This window comes from Pleurodeles waltl, chromosome 3_1 (genome assembly GCF_031143425.1).
Source record: "Pleurodeles waltl isolate 20211129_DDA chromosome 3_1, aPleWal1.hap1.20221129, whole genome shotgun sequence".
NCBI lineage: Eukaryota > Metazoa > Chordata > Amphibia > Caudata > Salamandridae > Pleurodeles > Pleurodeles waltl.
In genome coordinates this window covers 969,049,458-969,069,795 of record NC_090440.1, presented here as the reverse complement: position 1 = coordinate 969,069,795, position 20,338 = coordinate 969,049,458, and the positions used below count along the sequence as shown (strand labels likewise).

Genomic DNA, 20,338 nt, shown 5'->3' with positions numbered 1-20,338 from the left:
CGTTCCGCCTCTTTCGAATGTCCTTCCTTGTGCGTGGATAGGTTTACACAGAGTTCACCTTATCCATGATCCTCTGCCATAGCTCCATCTTCCTGGCAATGGATATCTGCTGGACCTGTGCACCGAACAGCTGTGGCTCTACCCTGACGATTTCTTCCGCCATGACCCGCAACTCCTCATCAGTGAAACGGGGGTTCTTTTGTGGGGACATGCCTATTTTGTAGTGTGTGTTGTGCAGAGGTTGTTAAGTGTTGAGGTATGGTGTGTGGTGTGTGATGAATGGTGGGTGTATAGGTGGTTGTGGTGTGTGCACAGTTCTTTCAATGTATGTGCTGACATTGTGTAGCAGAACTGTTGAGATTGCAAAGGCTTGTGGGTTGTGTGGGGGTGTGTATTATAGTATTGTTGGTGGGTGTGTACGGTGTGTGTATATGTGTCAGGTGTTCGATTTGTCCAATCTGGCCAATGTTGGCTTCTGTTGGTGTGGAGTGGCCAAATCGACTGTGACGGTCTACACCACCGATGGCTGACCGCGTTGACTGTCCGCTGTCGTGATTTGTGGTTTTTAATTTGGAGGGCGATGTGTTGCAGGCGTAGAGGGGAGGGTGGTGAGTCAGACAGTTTTTGTCCTCCGTTGGGTCTGGCGGAATTGTTGTTCTGGCTGTTTTCTGCTGGTTTTATGTTTGTGTGTCATAATCTGGTGGGCGTATTGCCGCCTCTGCGGTGGTCTGTTGACATCCATCACCACGGCGGTCTTTGGAAAAGACCACCAATGTCATAATGAGGGCCTTAGTATCCACCACACCAGATGTGTCATGTGTAATTTCTTCATTCTGTGCTTTACTACAACAAGAGACTTCTGTTCTTGATGGTCCAGAACTTACTGAATATTTTGACACTATACAGCTGGTGTGGCTAGACCGTGCCCATCGTGATTACCTCGAGGCCCCTATTAAGATTGAGGAAATCACACAGGTAATTGTGAACCTCCCTGGTGGAAATGGCGCCACAACTTCATATTATAAAGAGTATGCCCCCTACTGGCCCCACACCTCCTGGCCATGTACAAGGACTCCCTAAATACGAGCTGCCTCCCCTCTTCATTACGAGACATTATTGTCACCTTACTTAAGCTGGGCAAACCAGCATTGCATTGCGATTCTTATCGATCTCTCTCCCTCATTAATGTTGACAATAAAATATGCCAAGGTGCTAGCTAATCAATTACTACCATTCCTATGGAAAATAATACAGCCCGATGAGGCAGGTTTCATTACAGTATGGTCCAAAATCTCAGCATCATTTTTGCAATTATGCACCATCTTGCTCCCTATATTCCGGCAACAGCGGTCCTACTAGATGCCCCCAAGGTGTTGGACATGCTAGAATGGTTATACCTCTTCCCCCTTCTGGCCTGAATAGGAATTAGTGCATTATTCATAAAAAAGATTTGTCTATTGTATACACTACCCTTGGCTAGAGTACGCACAAATGAGCTTGTCTCGAATGCCTTCCCAATTAGTCGGGGAACGAGACAAGGCTGTTCGCTGTCGCCCCTACTATTCTCCATTGTGATGGAACCTCTGGCAGCATGCCTTCGGCAACATCATGCTCACAGGGGCATAGGCATCACATCCAGAATCTGGTTGTCTCAATGTACGCTGATGACATTGTGCTCTATACCTGTAATCCACAAGAAAATTTGACTCCTATGTTAAAAAAGATAATTTGGTTCAGTTGCCATTCAGGTAGTCAGGTAAACTGGGGAAAATCTGTGCTTTTTCCTCTTACATATGGTACCCAGCCATTCTCCCCTGAGTTTTCCCTACAATGGGCTGAAGAGCCGGTCCGTTATCTTGGTATTTTGCTCAGTCACGACGTTGCCACCTCGTGGCAAGCGAACTATGGAAGGGCAATGACCTGGCTAGAGGATAGGATACCACTTTGGACCCGCTTGCCGCTCTCTCTCATAGGCCGTATCTCAATAGTGAAGATAGTGATGCTCCCAACATTTCTTTACCTTTTTCTTGACATTCCTATCCCCCTGACTGCCTCTTTCTTCAAACGCTTAAAATCTAACCTGATCACCCTGGTCTGGGCAGGCAGACAGCCTCTGGCATCCTGGTAACTTCTCACTTTACCTCCGGCTAGGGAAGCATTGGGAGCGCCAGACATGATCTTATATGCATACTGTGGGCAAGCTCTGTACTTACACTTCTGGGTACATCCCACCCCATTTCAACCACACACTGCTATTGAGGCGGATACATCAGCACCACATCCTCTTACGATGGCACCCTTTCTTCCTTATAAAGCACCTAAAGCCAATATTGACACAGTTGCAAGTTTTTGCTGGCCATGGGATGTGTTGTGAAGACAAGCTGGCTTACCCATACTGTACGTGCCCTCCATCCCCTTGTTCAATAACCCAACAATTCTGCTTCTTCAGGAACCCGGTACCACAGCACGAGCACATAAGTACAACATTCTTCACTTTGCAGACTTGTACCCGATGGCCACTTCATCGGCACACTGCCTGAGGTGGAAGGGGAGTGCCACACACCGTTAGACACACCTATGTATTATCAACTGTGGGCAGCATGTCGCTCCCTACACCCGACCTTCCCATCATCACCACCTTCATTGCCACCCCTAGAACTTGTTCTGGCATCCCCGTCACCATGACGTTTGATTACGTCTCTACACATACACCCAAGCTTCTGCCCCACTCTCTACATCTATGACCCGTGCTAAATGGGATGAGGACCTCTGCACACTGCATCAGATGCGGACAAGCGCAAGGATCCTTCTTGCATTTGGTGTGGTGCTGTCCACAAATAATGTCATTCTGGGAGGAGGTTTTTTGAATCATACAAGAAAAAACGTGACACCTACCCTCCCCAATGCCATTGGTGGTGCTACTGGGCTTTGTAAAGGAGATACCCGTCAACAGTAGACGTCTCACAGCCATGCTGCTCCTGCTAGGTAAACGGAGAGTGGCCATGCACTGGGGATGGCGCACTGTCCCCACTGTTACCACCTAGCTACATGACGCCACATATTGCCAGGAACAATTAAATGCACACTGGTACCTAATGCCACCACGTTCCCGACCCAGAGACATATGGTGCCCCCTCTGATCATACCTACACGTCCAAAACCTGCCCCCTCCACTAGCCACTAATGCAGCTGTCGATACACCACCGTTGATGGGGTAGAAACCCAGGTGTGTCAAATCACTGAATCGACACACTTGCATCACTTCAAATAAGGGTGTGCTAACTCTACATGCAATTTGCTATTTCCCCTGCATCATTTGACTACATGTCCATGACATCCAAATTTCAATTAGAAGCATAGCGCTATAGGTCGTAGGACAGTGGTTTGTTTTTTGGACCAGGTGCAACATGTTGTACTCACAGATGCATTTATTTAACTTTACTGAGTGGCGATAAGCATCTCTGGCTATATAATGATTGTACCTCATGAAGTTTGGTTGTATATATTCTTTTGCAAAATCATAAATAAATATACAAAAAAAGAAACAATGTTCACATATGAAGAACTTTTGAGTTTTGAGAAAACACAAAAAAACAACCTATTACTATGATGTTGATGATGGCAGTATTGTCCTGGAAAAGATGACAAATGGGGCTAAGCCTCATAGTTATTTTGGATGAGGGAGGTACTCCCATGTTTGAGCCTGGGCTCATTCAGCATCCAGATTCAGCGGAGAGGGCTCCTTCACCATTTATTGAGGAATACATTCACTCCAACATAAAAAGTTCAGAGGACAGGAGTGTTAGTTCTAAAATGAGTATGAAGTGTTCAAGGCCAATAATAACAGAGAATACAGCCATAACTCTGGGATTGTATTCTCACATTTTATTTTTTTTAGGCAAAGGTGGGAAGGACCCCAGAAAAAGTGTAGACAGGGCATTGTCCTTGTAGCAAGATAAATTACTGGATGCCGGAGTCCTGTTTCCTGTATTTTATGGGCTTTTGAGGAGGCGAGGAAGTCAGGGAGTCAGTTGGCCCTGGAATCAACTACTTTCTTCGAAAGACAAACACCGGGCTTTCTTTTGAGAGTTGCACAGGACTGTTGATGTGTATTGATCTCAAATATGGGAAGCTCGCAGGCACATATGCAGGGGTCAATTCTCAAGGGTTTTCTGGGGATTAATTCATTAAAGAAATTGGGTGGTATGTTCAGACCTTTGCCTCTCTGGACAGGGCACAATCATTCCTTTGTTCCATTTTGGATGGGTCTCTTTTAAGACTAGTGGAGATAGGGGTCATTTCAGTGTCTGGGGGACCATCTACAGGCTCTCCTACGGCCAACAGTGTGGATACTCAATGCCAATATTCTGCCCTAAAAAAAGAAGAAGGGGGGCACACTTTGTCATAATCAGAGGCCAGAAGACAGGAAACTCATGACAAGTGCATTATCCTCTCCCCTAGTGATAGTGTGAGGCGGTTGGCCCTTTTTTGTTGGATAGGTATAATTTAATATAAAGAGACCCATGGGTATGCCAGCTGGTAAGAGGGTTCCACGTAGACATCTATGCTACCCCAATACATACTAGTAGGTCTTTGCAAATATTTTCTCAGTAAGGCTCAGATCTCGTCACCCCACAGAGCACAGGAGTTGTTGCCGCAGGGGGCTGTTGAACCATGTTGTTTACTAGCCAAGGTTTTCGATAGCAACATCTTCCTAGTGCAGAAGACTAAAAAACATCAGCTAGTAATACATTTGAGGGAGCTCAACCAATATATTCTGTACCACTATTTAAAAATGCAAAATATCATATGCTTGAGGGACATCCTTCTTCTGGGGGAGTGGATTAGCACCTGGATTGAAAAGACGTCTATCTGACAGTGCCAATATGTTGAGCACAGGAAGTAACAGCAAGTTTCCTTAGCAAGGACAGGTGTTCAGATTCAAAGTCCTTCCAATCAATCTATCTTCTGTTCAATTGTGCTTCACCATCAGATGATGAGGCTTCTGGCAATGGCCTTCAGAGCAGATGGACTGAGTATGGTGATGTACCTGGATGATGTTCTGGTCCTGGGACAGGAGAGAGGGAGTTTGATGAAGCAAGTTCAGGGAGCCAAAGAGTTCATTCAGTAATTGGGTTTAATCATCAATTTAGAAAAACTGGAGTTGGTGCTCTCAAGAAGGATGACATTCTTGGAGTTTTTGGTAGATTCTAAAAAAGGAGATTCTTCTGTTAGATGTGAAGATGTCACCAATATCAAAATTCTCTCTGCCAGTTAGCAAGGCTGGTGGACCTGCTCTTGTCCCTAATTCAGGTGATTTTTCCAGGCCCCCTTTATTACAGGACTCTCCAGCGCCTGAAGATAAGACACCTTCAGAGAGGTTTAGAATGCTTACAAACAATCTGTTTAGTTTAGTAGTCAAATGAGGGGATAAGCTGGTGGCTAATTCGTGTAGATACATGGAATGAGCGGGCCATCTTCCCAACAGACCCACATCTTGTCTTAGAAACAGATGAAAGTCCGAGGGGTTGCGGTCCAAGATGTGGCAGCTACTCAACTGGAGATGGATAGTCCAGTAAGCAATCCTTAATGCTCATAAATTGTTCTTACAGGCTCCTTTGCAATCCAAAGCTTTGCAAACATCAGAGTCAAATATTAAATTCTCCATTGCATGAACAACATTAAAGCAGGCCGGTATATAAACAGACTGGGAGGAACATGGTTAAAGCTTTTGGTGGGCCTAGCTAGGTCATTTTGGGAATTATGTGTACAATGGAAACTATCTCATGTTGTAAAGTACCTTTTAGGACTGAACAATACTGAGCAGATTGGCATTCAAGCACCACATACAACAGCAGCGAGTGGTGTCTGGATCTCCAAGTATTTCAGACTCTGAACAGGACACAGGTTCCTTTGCGACCTCTTTGCATCCCGTTTGATAGCTCAGTTAGAATGATTTTACAGTTGGAGATGGGATATTGAAGCTCTAGCAATAGAATTGTTTCAGGACTGGTCCAGTGGAAATCTTTATGCTTTTCCACCATTTATTTATTATGATTACAATATGTGTTTCTCAGATCTGCAGATGGTTCATCAGAGGTCACATCGGTAACTCCATTGTGAAGGGTGCAGCCTTGGTTCTCTTCACTCCTAGAATTGTCAGTTGATTGCCTGATTCTTATTCCAACCTCTACTCAGTTGTTGAAGGACTCTGTGGGGTGGATTCAGAACCCGTTTTTGGAAGACAACAGCACACTGGTGGTAGAGAGCCTTTTAAGGTGCTCACAGGCATGTCAGATCTTTTGGAATATGCTTTGACTTATATCAGCTCGTCCTGGGCGAAAGGTACAACAAGGGCCTGTTAGTCAGAATGAGATACCTGAACTAGAAGGTGTTTAGGAAGAGAAATCCACCCATTTTTCTCTGATGTCACAAGTGTGTTAAATAGTGGGGCACTCTTAGCTGTGGGATAGACTACTAATAGAATTATGAATTGGTTATAGAACTACTAATGGCTAAGAATAGTCTGTGTCAGTAGAGCATCAGACAATTGAAGGTAAATCAGTTGGAGAGAACCTGCTGCTTTGTAAAATATTGAAGAATGCATCCATCTAAGCCAAGGTATTCTACTTTATGAGAAGTAGAGATGGTTGTCCAGCTTCTTCTGTCATGAGAGGACAATGACATGTTATCCTTGAAACGTTTGTCAGTAAAACCAGTAATCTTGTTATGTTTGGTTTCTTTTTGAAGGATATCAGATGTTTGAGCACCAGATATTTCACCCACTCATTTTCCTCCTGTAGGTGTTCAGTTTAGATATTAAGATGTGCAAAAAAGCCTTTTTTTCCATTGGGTTCCCTGCCTTTCCTCAACAACCTATGTTGTGTGTGATCTGATTCTCAAGCAGTATGTGCTTGTATTGGAGAGTTTGAGCACATCTGAGCCTCATTTTTTGATAGCTTTGCGCAAGGCAATTAAGCCTGTGTCTTCTAATACACTTAGTCAGTCAGTTAAAAGAATAATGATCATGACGGGGTTAGGTACGGATTGTTTTGGGGCTCACTCAGTGAGGGGTACTGTGGCTTCTAAGGCTTTCTGGGCTTGGGCAAGGTTGGAAGACATTTTGGGATCTGCATATTGATGAAGGGTATCAACATTTAAAACGTATTTTTGCAAACCTATAGGGCATACACAGTAGTAGTTATGGAAAGGTCTTGTAAAATCTGTAACTCTTTGATACACAGAAAAGGAACAGGCCTAACAGTTGAATGCAAGCTTCCATCATACATTGAATGGGTGCACATGTGTAGTAGCAGTTCTGACTTCCCTCACAGTACAGAACAGATACATAGTAAGGCATGCTTCCTTCAAACACAATCAGACCACAGCAGGAACAGAGAAGGCAGTGGATGTAGAAGCTGCCTTCAATGAAATTAATAAATGCAGTGCAAATATTGTAAATAAGCAATGTTAATACAATTTGGCAGACGTTTTACAGATGACACCACTATAATCAACACTTTCATGAGAAAATGCACAGATTACACTCTTGTATTTTTACTTTGTGCTTCTAAGGCAGTTGTCTTCTACTGACCATTGTGTGACCTTATCGACTTGTGAGGCAGAGCTCCATGTGCCCTTCTTCTGAAAGTTCTCTTTATGCCAGTGACACCGATTCTGGTGCCACTGCACCAAGATGTGAGTCATCTGGGTTTGTAGTGCCATTTGTGCCCTGACCGAAATAAACACTTCAGTCATTTGTCTGTTTATGTTAACAGAGGAACCCAAACAAATGCGTTCCTTTCAGCAGGTAGAAACTATCAAGAGAGCTTAGGAAAAGAGCCTCTCAATCACACCATAAGTTAAGATTTGCATAGTGGAGGACTGGTACTCCTAAACTGTGCCTCCAGCAATACCAGATGGTCCTACCTGGCAGTGATCAACAGACCCTGCAGCTGAAGCACAGAGCTTGTTTTTATATTTTTCAACCTGTTACTTGCCTTCATGTCGGGCTATTACACTTGTGTTAGTGTGCGCATACATGTAAACAGACCATATTAAGGCCAGAAATAGCTTTATTGTAGGTATCTCCCTCTTAAAATTGCCTCTGCTTTAATATTTGTCTATGAGGAAAATACATTCCCCCTGTTTTAACAAAACAAAATGTGGGCATGTATTGTGTGTGTCTCCAGCCTACCGCAACAGATGTCAGAACCAGGTTTTTATCAAAATGACACCTCATCATGATGGCAAGCAACAGGGAACAGCAGGCCTCAAGTTATATCAAACTTAATTTCGGTACTCAAACATTAGCAATAGGCGAAAAAAAAACGTTGCGTGGAGCACACTCTAATTTAAGTGCTGGTAGTGCGTTCCCTGCTGAAAAATCAGTGTGATCGACACCATACTATTGTCTAGTTGACTTTGCTGCCACTCGAATAGAAAATCTACTTGGGAAGCAGCCATCTGACAGCACTGCTTTCAAAGACTGTCACATGCTTGTATGCCCCCTTGTCGAGGTGATGTTATTGGCCAGAACCCCCCGCTTCAAAAAATGTTGCAACAAGGGGTGGGCAGAACTTGCAGAGTTTTACTCCGCGGAGTTCTGTCCACTCCTAATTATTCACAGAGCCCTCTGGGCACCACCTTGAGTACCCTACAGAGGCACTACTGTGTTATTACACACCATGTGTCCCACAGTGCCAGACTGCACCGTTTCTGTTTTCTGTGCAGTATCTTGCTAGGCTGCGGTTATGTTGCCTGACCGGAGGAGACAGCCGGTCTCTAATCTGGGGCAGTCCTCTGTACAGATAATAGAGGTCTCTGAATTGCTGGATCAATGAAGAGACAGAAAAAAAGATGAAATACACTTGTATGCATCAGACATGCACATCAAATATTAGTACTCCTGCTGAGCTGTCACAAGACATTTATTTTGTACAGCTTTTGTAACACCTGTTTTATACCACAATCAAAGTAAAATAAAGTGGAGTAGGACCGTAGACGTTGATGTACACTACACACAGACAGACCCGCACGTGTGTATCTATACATGTGCATGCCCAAGCATACATACTCATACTTACATATGCACAGATACAGTGGTACGAACACAGCAGCGCACACACATTAACACACACATACATATACACAGAGTCGGTCACACACAACAGTACGGTCAGTAACGCGCATAGAGAAACACGGAGTGAGGCTAACTCATACACGCAGTCACACACAGTGGCACCCACCCACTTGCAAACAGCATATCTCAAAAGTACAGTGGTGCATACCCACACACTGTTGCACACACAAAGTAGCACACAGTCTATGAAGCACACACCCACGCACACTTAAACTTGCACACTTAGGCAAATAGACACGAACACACCACTTTTCAGATTTGGACTTGGCATTCTCTGTATTCTGTAGTTTGAGAATTGAGAGGCATTTGACTAAGCCTACATTGAACACACAGAAGTGAAACACTTTTTGCCCATACACACATTAAGTACCAGCGCGGGGCTCCCTCCTATATATGCCTTGATCATTGATGCACTCTTGTTCTGCCAATTAGCAATTACCCTCTAAGGGTGGAGGTGCCCGCACTTGTCATTCTCTCTCCCCCCCCCCCACCGCCCCACCCGCTGGGGGGCTCGGGCACATTGCAGACAGAACAGCAGCAGTTCCCAGGCTGCCAGCTATCTGTTTGCTATAACATAACTGTCCTTCTTGGAGTGAACCCAGTCTGACACCTTAATTCCATTCTTCGCCCTTTAATTGTCCCAATACCTCCTAAAAATGGGACAAATAAATCATATGACAAAGCAATTTAGAGTTGCTGAGACTGAACCAACCACTGAACACAACCGTTTCCTTCCTTCCTGGAGGCCTCTCTCTACATACCTTATCCCTGGCACAAAATCGACCACCTTTCCGCTGCTCACTGGCATGACCTAGTAAATCCAAGCAGGGGAGCTGCTAGAGACTGCAGTGCTTGCGCCTGTTGCAGAGTAAGAGTGGGTGCCTGTGAAAATAAACCTAACACAATCCCTGCACAGAAACAATGGTGAAGGGGTAAATAATGTTAAAAACTAAACCATGTTAAAAATGTATTGCTGCTTATTGTGTTGTACGGTTGGTGCCTCTAAGCTCTGCCATGCAGCTGATGGCTGAACTTTTGCCAAACTCGTGCTCCAAGTGAAGCATAGAGTGGCAAAACTCTGTCAACCCCGCTGGTGGAGCGGAGTTTACCGCTCACCTCCAGTTGAAACACCACAGGAGTGAGGTCTTCACAGGCCAGATGTATCGTTTTTTTTAATAGTAATTACCTAATTGTGATTTTCTGTGAATTGCAATTAGGTAATCACTATTTAAATGTATGAAACTCCAAGAGTTTCATTTAGCATTTCCCAATGACTCGCAAATTGACCTACTTTAATAACATTCATTCATGAGGTAGGTCAGAATGTGTGACCCATTAGGAAATGCTAAACTCACAGGGATGGTGGGCTGCTGGGCTCAGCAGACTACCATGTCTGTGATTGCTTTTTCAATAAAGCAATCTTTTTTTAACAAAAAAGGAGCCCGTTTTCCTTAAGGGTGAATGGGATGGATTTAAAAAAGAAAATTGAAAAGTTTCTTTTCATTTTTTAAGAGTAGGCAGTGGCCGTGGGGCCTATGCCTTCTCTCAAAAAGTTTTTGCATGCATTCACAAAGGGGAAATGGTCCCTTGGGGATCCATTTTCATTTGCAAATGGGTCAAAACCTCCTTGAAGTAGGTGGTAAAACTTGGATGTTTCACGACCACATTTCGGTCACAAAACATTCCCACGTACTGCTGCGGTTCGGTATGTAGCTGCAATTCCAAATTGTGATTCGATAACCTGTAACTGAATCACAAATTGGAATTCATACATAACAAAATTTATTTTTGCATTCGCAAATAGCCCAATCAGGCCCATTGCGACTGCAAAAATGTATGATACATCTGGCCCCAAAAATCTCTGCAACTGGCAGCCCACACAGCCAGTATTACTTCCTGCGTTTGGCTGCTAGTCCCAGAAACATCAGGGACCAAATCATGTACATGTTTAGCTCCAAAATACCAAGTAGAAGTATGTGGAATTTGGAATTTGGCGCATTCAAATGTAAAGAAATCAATCAAAAGCAAACTGAAGGAACCTTCTGGCCATGCAATGTAAAAGCACACAGAAGTGTCAGCATGCTGAAATAATCTTTCAAGATTTATGGGGGTGCTGCAACACCTCCATCACCTTTGGTTTCAACGCCACTGCCTGTGGCACACACAAAACTCAGCATCAAGCTCGAAACCACAGGAATAGAGTGGCATTGACGAAAGACAGTGACATAACTCCAAGGATTTTCACCTGTATTTGAGATCTGTTTAAGTTTTTAAGCTCTCTGGTGTAATATCAGCGTCCAGTATGAACACTGAGCTACAGTGGGTTCAGGCCACTGCATTCTAGGAACACTCTGTGAGTCATACCCCACACAGTGAAGCTGGAACCGGTCAGACCGGCACACAATGTAATGCTACTCCAAGGGTTATTTGTGTGTAACAATACGCACACACGAAATGCAATGTACTGTGGTTTCTTAATGCGTGGCAGCCAGCCACATTTGCACATCACATCTTGAAAAAAGTAAGAGAGTATTTGACACGTTTTTCTGTCACTCTTTTGTTAACGAAATTTCCTGTGTTTGAGAAATATGTTTTACTAATTTGTTGTTTTCACTGACCTTACAGTACCACTTTGCATTTTGAAACAAAAGTGGCTCCATGTACAGGGCTTGCTGTGTCAGCCAAGCGGCTTGATGGTGCATCTATTTACAAGTGCAAATGCTTTCAATGTAGAAGGAACTAAGGGCCAGATGTATCAAAAAATGTTGCACTCGCAAATGGCAAAATCGGCCGTTTGCGAGTGCAAAATAGTGGTCTGCAATGCATCAAAGGCATTCGCAGACCACAAAATAGAAATCGCAAAAATTTCGATTTTTAGCGTTGCGACCTGGACCTGCGATTCGCAAAATCCAGGTCGCAAAGCAATTCTGCAAAAAATCGCAAATTGAGATTTTTCGCAGAATGGTATTTTGCACGTGCAAAATACCATGGTCTGCAACCAGGTGGTAACCTGGTGCAAATTTTTAAAATGCAGTAAGACTGCATTTTTAAATGTAACATGTAAAGCACACATGCCCTTTTGGCATGTGTGTACTTTACATGTTAAAAAAAAAAAAATTGGGGTGCAGGAGAGGGGGCCCCCAGCACCCTGGCCTTTTGCATTTCCAAAATTTCTTTGTTCAGAAATCGCAATTTTGGAAATGCAAAAAATTTGCAGCTATGGGCCAACAGGCCCATAGCTGCGAATGGGGCCAGTATCGCAATTTGCGATTTGGTAATTGCATTTGCGATTTGTAAGAAATCCCTATTACTGATTCGCAAATGTGATACATGGCCCTTTGCGAGTCGGTAATAGCGATTTCTTAAAAATCGCAATTACCGAATCGCAATGGGCCAGAATCATACATCTGGCCCTAAGGGCCATATGTACGAACACTTTTTCCCATAGACACAGAATGGGTAAAAACCTTTGCTCAAATCAAGAATCCACCTCCTGTATTCGAATATGAGGCTGCAGGATGTCCAGTTCACATAGATGCTGCAGCAAACTTAACAACAAAGGGCAAAGTGTTGAATCCTGGCATGGATGACTCGACCTTTCATCCTTCTTAGGTCTAAAATACAAATACCATTAGGTTAGGCAAGGTACACCTATTACGGCAATTTATTAGGAAAAGAACAGTAACTGTTATTATTACAATTGTAACAGTGATGTTTCTTGGTAGCTTTTCAACCACAGTAAAATTCATCATTTAAAGCCTGCATTGTATTTTATAACTGAAACAGGTTTTATATGAAACATAATACTAGGCAGCAGAACTAAAATGGAGCTCACTTTAGCCCTACAAGCAACGTGTGAATAAGCAATGGCAAAGAATCCAATCATTGTATTGATATAGGTATACAATAAAAAAGGAACCAATTTATGCGTGAAAGCAGTTAGGCAGCTCAAGGCCCAGGAGACAACTGCTGAAGGTCGGAAAGGTCTGAGTGTGGGAGCCATGGGCTTCAAAAATAGGAGAGAGCAAAACTCTTACTCTTCCATGCCACATCAAGGAGCTATCTGCAAAATGTGAGGCACAGGTTTAGAATCTTATTGTTTTTCTGAAACTTTTATTTTTCCAAAGTGCTAGAAAGAGTTATTTGGGTAGTAATTAAGTTTGATTAGCATAGACAACCTTCATTTTAAATTCTGATTTTGTATTTCTCTAGACCAAGCCATATTAGCATTTAATGCCTACCATTTAGTATGACATGTAAATCCTTCACCTTGTAGTCATTATTTTCTGTAAATTGATTTGCACAGTTTTCTGAGTTATTGCCAAAGGCAAGCCCTTTTGTCCCCGTCCGCATCCGGTGGGACCAGGACAGCCATTATGCCAGATGGCACATTTACTCTTCAGATAAACTCATAACTTTTCAGTCAGTTAACCCTTGGATATCCAGTCTCTCACTAATTTGAAAACCTTAGGACTTTTAACAACCAGTTCAATTTTGGATAGTTCCATAGGACCTCTAGCAGTGGAACATACACTTTTAGACCATCCCCTCAACTCAGTACATTATTGGTTATTCATTTTAAAACCCGAACCTAGCCATTCATAAAATAGAGATTTTCCATTTGTTAGACTCAGAAAATCCTGGAATTTTATTTGTGTCAGAAACCTAGCTTACAGATGAATCCGCATCTGGTATTTTAGCGGCTCTCCCCGACAAATATTACATATTCCACACTAGTAGCAGCTATTACTTAAAAAAACAATTCTTCCAAATTTTCCTGCCACAATGAGGGATTCTTTGTCCCCAAAGAAATTGGCCAAACGTTTGGGAGCCATTATTGATAATGAGTTATCCTTAAGATCTCAGTTAAAAGCAGTAATCTCGTCCTGTTTCTTATATCTCTGATGGATTAAAAAATGGCCAGATTCCTTACTTTCAAAACCCTTACTCAAGTGGTCACGGCTCTAGTTATTTCTCATCTTGATTATGCCAATTCTCATTATAGCGGTTTACCAAAAATTTTAATTTCCAATCTCCGGATTGTTCGGAGCCAGGCAGCACGTCTCATTCCTTGTTGAACCTGTTATGTGTGTCTGAATAAAGTTCAAACTAGTACTTAGGGAAGATAACTGGTCATGCAGAATGTGTTCTCTGTGAGTTACAAATGCATGAGTAAACATTTTCAGTACACAAAAACCTAAACTCTTCACGTTAGCAATTTAGCAATGCTTGCTTTTGTGTACATGTTTGTATGTATATATATATATGTATATATATCTTCAAACAAAGATGGTCTAAAGGTTGCTGGCTGGTGCACTCCACTGCCGGTGCCAGTGACGGAGAAGACCAATCTCGAAGAATACAAATCACCAAAAGTATTCACTGCACTCCATGAAGTTTCAATAGTGCCTATTTATTTATGACACCTATTGGTGGTTGTTATTTTGGCATAAATAAATAGGCACTATTGAAACTTCATGGAGTGCAGTGAATACGTTTGGTGATTTATATGTATATATATATATATATATATATATATATATATATATATATATATATGTATATATATATATATATATGATAGCAAGAGGATACATAGTCAAAGTGTGAGGATAAAGAGATGAGTACACCTTTACAATGAGAGCAAGTACAATATGCGTTTATAGATACATACACGCATTACATTACTGTGAGTTAATGTGAGGGAGGGCAGTGGCACAGTCTGGAATGGTACAGATATTGAGAGGAGATAGGTTTTGAGAACTTTACTTAATTGCACCAACGAAGAGGGAAGTATAAAGTGCACAGAAGGTCTCACAGCTTATGCATTCTTTGTTAGTCTTCTAGAATTACAGCCTGGCCTAGTAAGTGCTCGTAGACAAGTTAACTCAAGTGGAGTGCTTTATACATGATACACAGACTTTGAAGTGGTTTCTGGCAGGCCTGTTGCAGTTCATTCAGGTAATGGAAGACGTGCTTGAATATTAAATACTCTTTGCACCTGGATAAGTTTAAGTAAACTCTCAGTTGATGTCTGGATCTAATGTGAACCAGAGAGGACCGACAGCCAATACCCCAGACTACTCAGTGCTGCTTCCATTGTGACCCAGGAGAGAGGCAGTACTCAGTAACATGGATCCCAAAGAGCATCATTATCAGACCTGACAGCCTTAGGGTCGTCATCCTCCAACTTTTTGTCTGCCTCCCTCCACTTTTCTGACCCTGTTTGTGCTGGTTTGAGGACTCTGTGCACTTTTCCACTACTAACCAGTGCTAAAGTGCATATGCTCTCTCCCTTAAACATGGTAACACTGGTTCATTCCCAATTGGCATATTTGATTGTCTTGTAAGTCCCCAGTAAAGTGCACTACATATGACCAGGGCCTGTAAATTGAATGCTACTAGTGGGACTGCAGCACTGGTTGTGCCACCCACATAAGTAGCCACTTAACCATGTCTCAGGCCTGCCATTGCAAGGCCTGTGTGTGCAGTTTCACTGCCACTTCGACTTGCCATTTAAAAGTACTTGCCAAGCCTTAAACTCCTGATTTTCTACTAATAAGTCACCCTTAAGTAGGCTCTAGGTAACCCATAGGACAGGTTGCTATGTAGGTAAAAGACAGGATGTGTACGTGTGGTTTATATGTCCTGGTAGTGGAAAACTCCTAAATACGTTTTCCACTACTGGGAGGCCTGTTCCTTTCATAGGCTAGCATTAGGGCTACCCTCATATACTGTTTGAGTGGTAGATTCTGATCAGAAAGTGGTAACCAGGTCATATTTAGTACAGCCAGAATGGGGAAAAAAATCCTGCTTATTGGTGAGGTTGGATTTTACATTACTATTTTAGAAATGCCACCCCTAGAAAGTGAGCATTTCTCTGCACTTAAAATCCATCTGTGCCTTACAGCCTGACTCAAGTCAACTTCTGTGCTGGGCTGGTTGATAGCTCCCTTATGCATTTCACCCAGACAACCACAAACACAGGATACTCAGTCACATCTGCACTCATCTGCATACTGAATGGGTCTTCCTGGGCTGGAAGGGTAGATGGCCTGACACATTTCAAAGGCTAGTGGCCTGCTCTCACACAATGGACTGCCAAATCCCCTACTGGGATCAAGGCAGACAGACCTGTACTAAAAGGGGGTCTTGTGCACTTCAAAACTACTCTTTGAAGGCTCCCCTACTTCAAAGGCATTTTTGGGTATTTAAACTGGGTCCCTGACCCCACCAAATCAAACAATTCTGGACCTGAACCCGCAGCCTGTCAAGAGGACCTGCCTGGCTGCCCAAAGGACTCATCTGCACTGCTTTGCTGAGAAGGACTGCTGCCCTGCTGCAGCCCTGCTGCCTTGCTGCCCTCTGACTTTGCTGAGAAGTGCTCTCCAGGGGCTTGGATTGAGCTTTCCTCCTGTTTTGTAAGTCTGAGGGCCAAAAAGACTTCATCTCTTCAGGAAACTCCTTGTGCACGGGAAAATGATGCACAGTCTGCCGGAAATGACTCGCAGCCATTTTGTGACTGAGAAATCAGTGCACAGCCGAGCCGGAATGATGCAGCCCAACTTCCCGAGTGAAGAATCAATGAAGCGCCTACCATGTGACGGAGAATTCAACGCATTGCCTACCGGATTGACGCAACGCCTGTGACTTCTTCCCGCATGCCCAGGATTTCCCTGCATCATCCCTGGACGTCAAAAAAATCCCCCTATCGCAGTGAGGAACCAAGACTGCGTGCGGGAAATCGACACAAAACCCCTTGCAGCGTGGAAAGAAACAATGCATGGTCTGTGCCATGTCGGAAAATCTGACGCACATCCTATTTTTGCACGCATCTCCTCCTCTGCGGTCTCCGTGCATGGTATTTTTGACGCAAACCAGGTACTTTGTGCAAACAAGAGACAACTGTTGATTTCTAAGATTTAAGACTCTTTTAATCTTGCAAAAGTGATATCTCAACTTGTGCGTATTGAATCTTTATTGTTTTGACCTTAATTTAACCAGATGAATATCATATATTTTTCTAAACCCTTGTGGTGTATTTGTGTGGTGTTTTCACTGTGTTACTTTATGATTTATTGTACAAATACTTTACATATTGCCTTCTAAATTAAGCCTGACTGCTCATTGCCAAGCTACCAGAGGGTGGGCACAGGATAATTTGGATTTTGTGTGACTTACCCTGACTAGGATTGTGGTCCCTGTTTGGACAAGGGTGTATACCTCTGCCAACTAGAGACCCCATTTCTAACAATCATCTATTGCTCACCGTGATAAGCCAACACTTAGGCCCTCCTTATGTGTGGCCCAAAAATTAGATAGGATTTTTCTTATCCTCATAGTTATTGATATCAAGGATATTGGTAAATCTAGTGGTGGGGGCAATCTGTGAAATTACAAGAGGGATACTGAGGGCCCTCTTTGAAATAAGGAATTACCCAGGGAATTGTTAATTTCAGGTCTTATTCCCCCTTGAGTCCTCCTTTACTTCTGAAATTTCAGACTATGATTTCAGCTGCTTTCAAAAGCTGAAATCTTTGTGTGAAAGTAAACAGATCAGCGGAAGTACTGAGAATCTCATAATTCTATTAATGGCGATAAATGCTGTTACCAGCCCCAATGGAATTCAAAGGCCACTCGGAAGGAGGGCTTTAGTGTCTGCATTCCTGATACTATTGTGACCTGGCAGAGGGCCAGCCATTAACTATCCTGGATCTCTGAGGGCAGTTTCTTTTGTGACCTGGAAAAGGACCCTCACCCATTATCCCTGATCTTAGAGTGACTCTTCCATTTTGGACTGCAATAAGGAAATACTATGCGCATGAATCCCTGAGTGCAGCTTCTATTCTGCCATTGTGGCTTGGTGGGTGGTAAGCAGTCAACCCCGGGACATCGGAATATGAAAACTAATGACTCTTGGTATCTTCATGGTCTGTCTGCAGGTTAAATATTGTCCTATGATAACGCAGTGCACCCCGAAACCTACACTGCAGCTTCGGTTGAGTCATGAAAAGTGCCAATATTTCCGGCTGGGTGGTTGAGTTCAGCTTCTTTGTGCTCTGGCAGAAGGCCAACACTCAATAGATGGGTGCATGAGCCCAGCTCACCGGACATCATGAGAGAGCCAACACTTCAGGCCTCCATCGTGCCACTGAAAAGGGCCGATCACCCAGTGCCCTAATTGTCTAAATTCAGCTCTGATATTGACAATGCATTGTGCATTGTTACCGAAGTTGGTGAGTTTTATTTTAAACACCAAAGATAACCTTTTTTTTTCTTTCCGTCTCTGCAGGAATCCCTTTCGAAGTGGCCCACGCATGCACTTTCTGACTGCAAAGACCCCAGGAAGGGAGAACGCTGCAAAATGAAGACACTGCTTTTTCTCTCTGTGGTCTGCTGGTTCCTGCAACCTGGTATATTAACTATAAGTGATTCTTGAGTTATGTGGTTTCAGGGTAAAAAGTCAAGAAAAGCAGAGGCTTTGTTCATGAGGTCAACAGTGTGCTGAGGGTATGCAGGGCCTCAGGGCTGGACCCACTTTTTTGTACCATCTGGCACTTTCGCACTCTAAGATGGACCAAAGACTCACATGTAGCCCCTTTTTGTAAGAACAGTTTCTGAGGCACACGCTTACTACCAAGCAGTGTCACAGGATCGTTCTCAGTTTAATGGGTGTGTTGCCTCTTGCAAATCAGGGACCACCTTTGCCCGTGCATATGATAACGCGTCCTTTTATGTTAATTTATTACACATTAGGACTCGTTTTAGGCCAATGAATCTTGTGACCCAGCGGAGAGACACCGTAGGACGAGATAACTGATCAATATGTCAAGCAATATATCAATAATGTCATCAATATTTACCACCACAACGCACATTACTTTGGTTAAAGACATTAATCAATTTGTCGACGCAACCATGACCTTTCAGCCATGAATAACCACACCTTTTATAGAATTTTTATGAATTTTATTTCCTTTTGATTACAATCTACGAGCAAAAGAGATAATCTCAATACCAAGAAGCATAATAGCATAATCACAATATGGCAACTGTGATAAGATTTCATTAATGCAAGAATCACAAACATCAGAACATAGCACGGCGTAAATATAGATCAGAACACAGCAGATGTCATATACGTCTCAATTCAGCATAGCATAATATCAGTTGTTTGTCTATTTGCGTCAGTCTAAATGAACTCCTATTCTAACCACTGATTAGCATTAGCATGTTGGGCTTCATGCAAAACAATTTAGAACACCAATTTGGAAAACATCTAGCTATGGTCTCTATCAAAATGAGCAGTTGGTACCTAGAAAGGAAAAGCAAACAGACATATTACAAATTGCATTGTCATAATTACCCTCCAAGGATTAGGTCAGCACACAGGATCAGCCTTCGTCTTCAGGACATCAGTCAAACGCCATAATTCTAGACTCAACTAAAGGCACAGGGGACACTTCCCTCATAAGGAGGAGAAATGTAAAATGGGCAGTCTATGGGTAAAGATGGTTCAATAAGTCTCAAAGTCACCAAACAGAGTGACAGAGTTTCTGGATAAAATCGATAGCATTCCCTACCTAGTTCTAACGACCCTCCTGTGACATGGGTTTTTATCCCTTTTCGTAATACATTCCCCCTAGATTCTATTGGACATTTACTATACCCCACTATCTTTAACCTATCAAATTAAACATTAGGTAATCCCAATTGTCACCCCACATTTATCCATAACATTTTGATTGGTCTTCATAATTGACGTCTTCGGAGGTGGCATGTCCGGTGTTACTTCATACCTTGGCACGTCTTCTCGGGTCAGCAGTTCCATTGTCCATTGGTCTAAACGTCCTTGTACATTACATTAATCTACATTTGTTTCAATTTGTTATACAAAACTTAAACCAAGGCACCAAATATGCGCTTGGGAATGGAATTACAAAGATACATTCATCTTCCAAGTTGAAGAAAAAGAACATTTGCAGGGTCATGGCCCTTTGAGAGTCAGCACACTGGAAAACAGAAAAATGCATTTAATATGAGAGCTAAACAGCTAAAAACCCACAGCTCACGCTAACTTAATGTCTATAAGATTTTTCAATATAAATGCAATATCGTAAATGTTAATATAAACTTGATTAATCAAAACATGAACAATTTTACTCATCATTATTAGTTTGCGTATACATTGGTGAC

At 42.8% G+C, this 20,338-nt stretch overlaps 1 protein-coding gene across 1 annotated transcript in view; it reads left to right on the top strand.

Annotated features, from left to right (window-relative positions):
- The window catches only part of LOC138284835 (pancreatic secretory granule membrane major glycoprotein GP2-like), a 198,540-nt gene that overhangs the window by 18,928 nt on the left and 159,274 nt on the right, over positions 1–20,338 (top strand). Inside the window, exon 2 of the mRNA XM_069224024.1 lies at positions 18,435–18,555. Coding sequence (XP_069080125.1) covers positions 18,507–18,555 — 49 coding nt within the window. The 5' untranslated portion in view covers positions 18,435–18,506. The remainder of the gene's footprint in view (positions 1–18,434; positions 18,556–20,338) is intronic.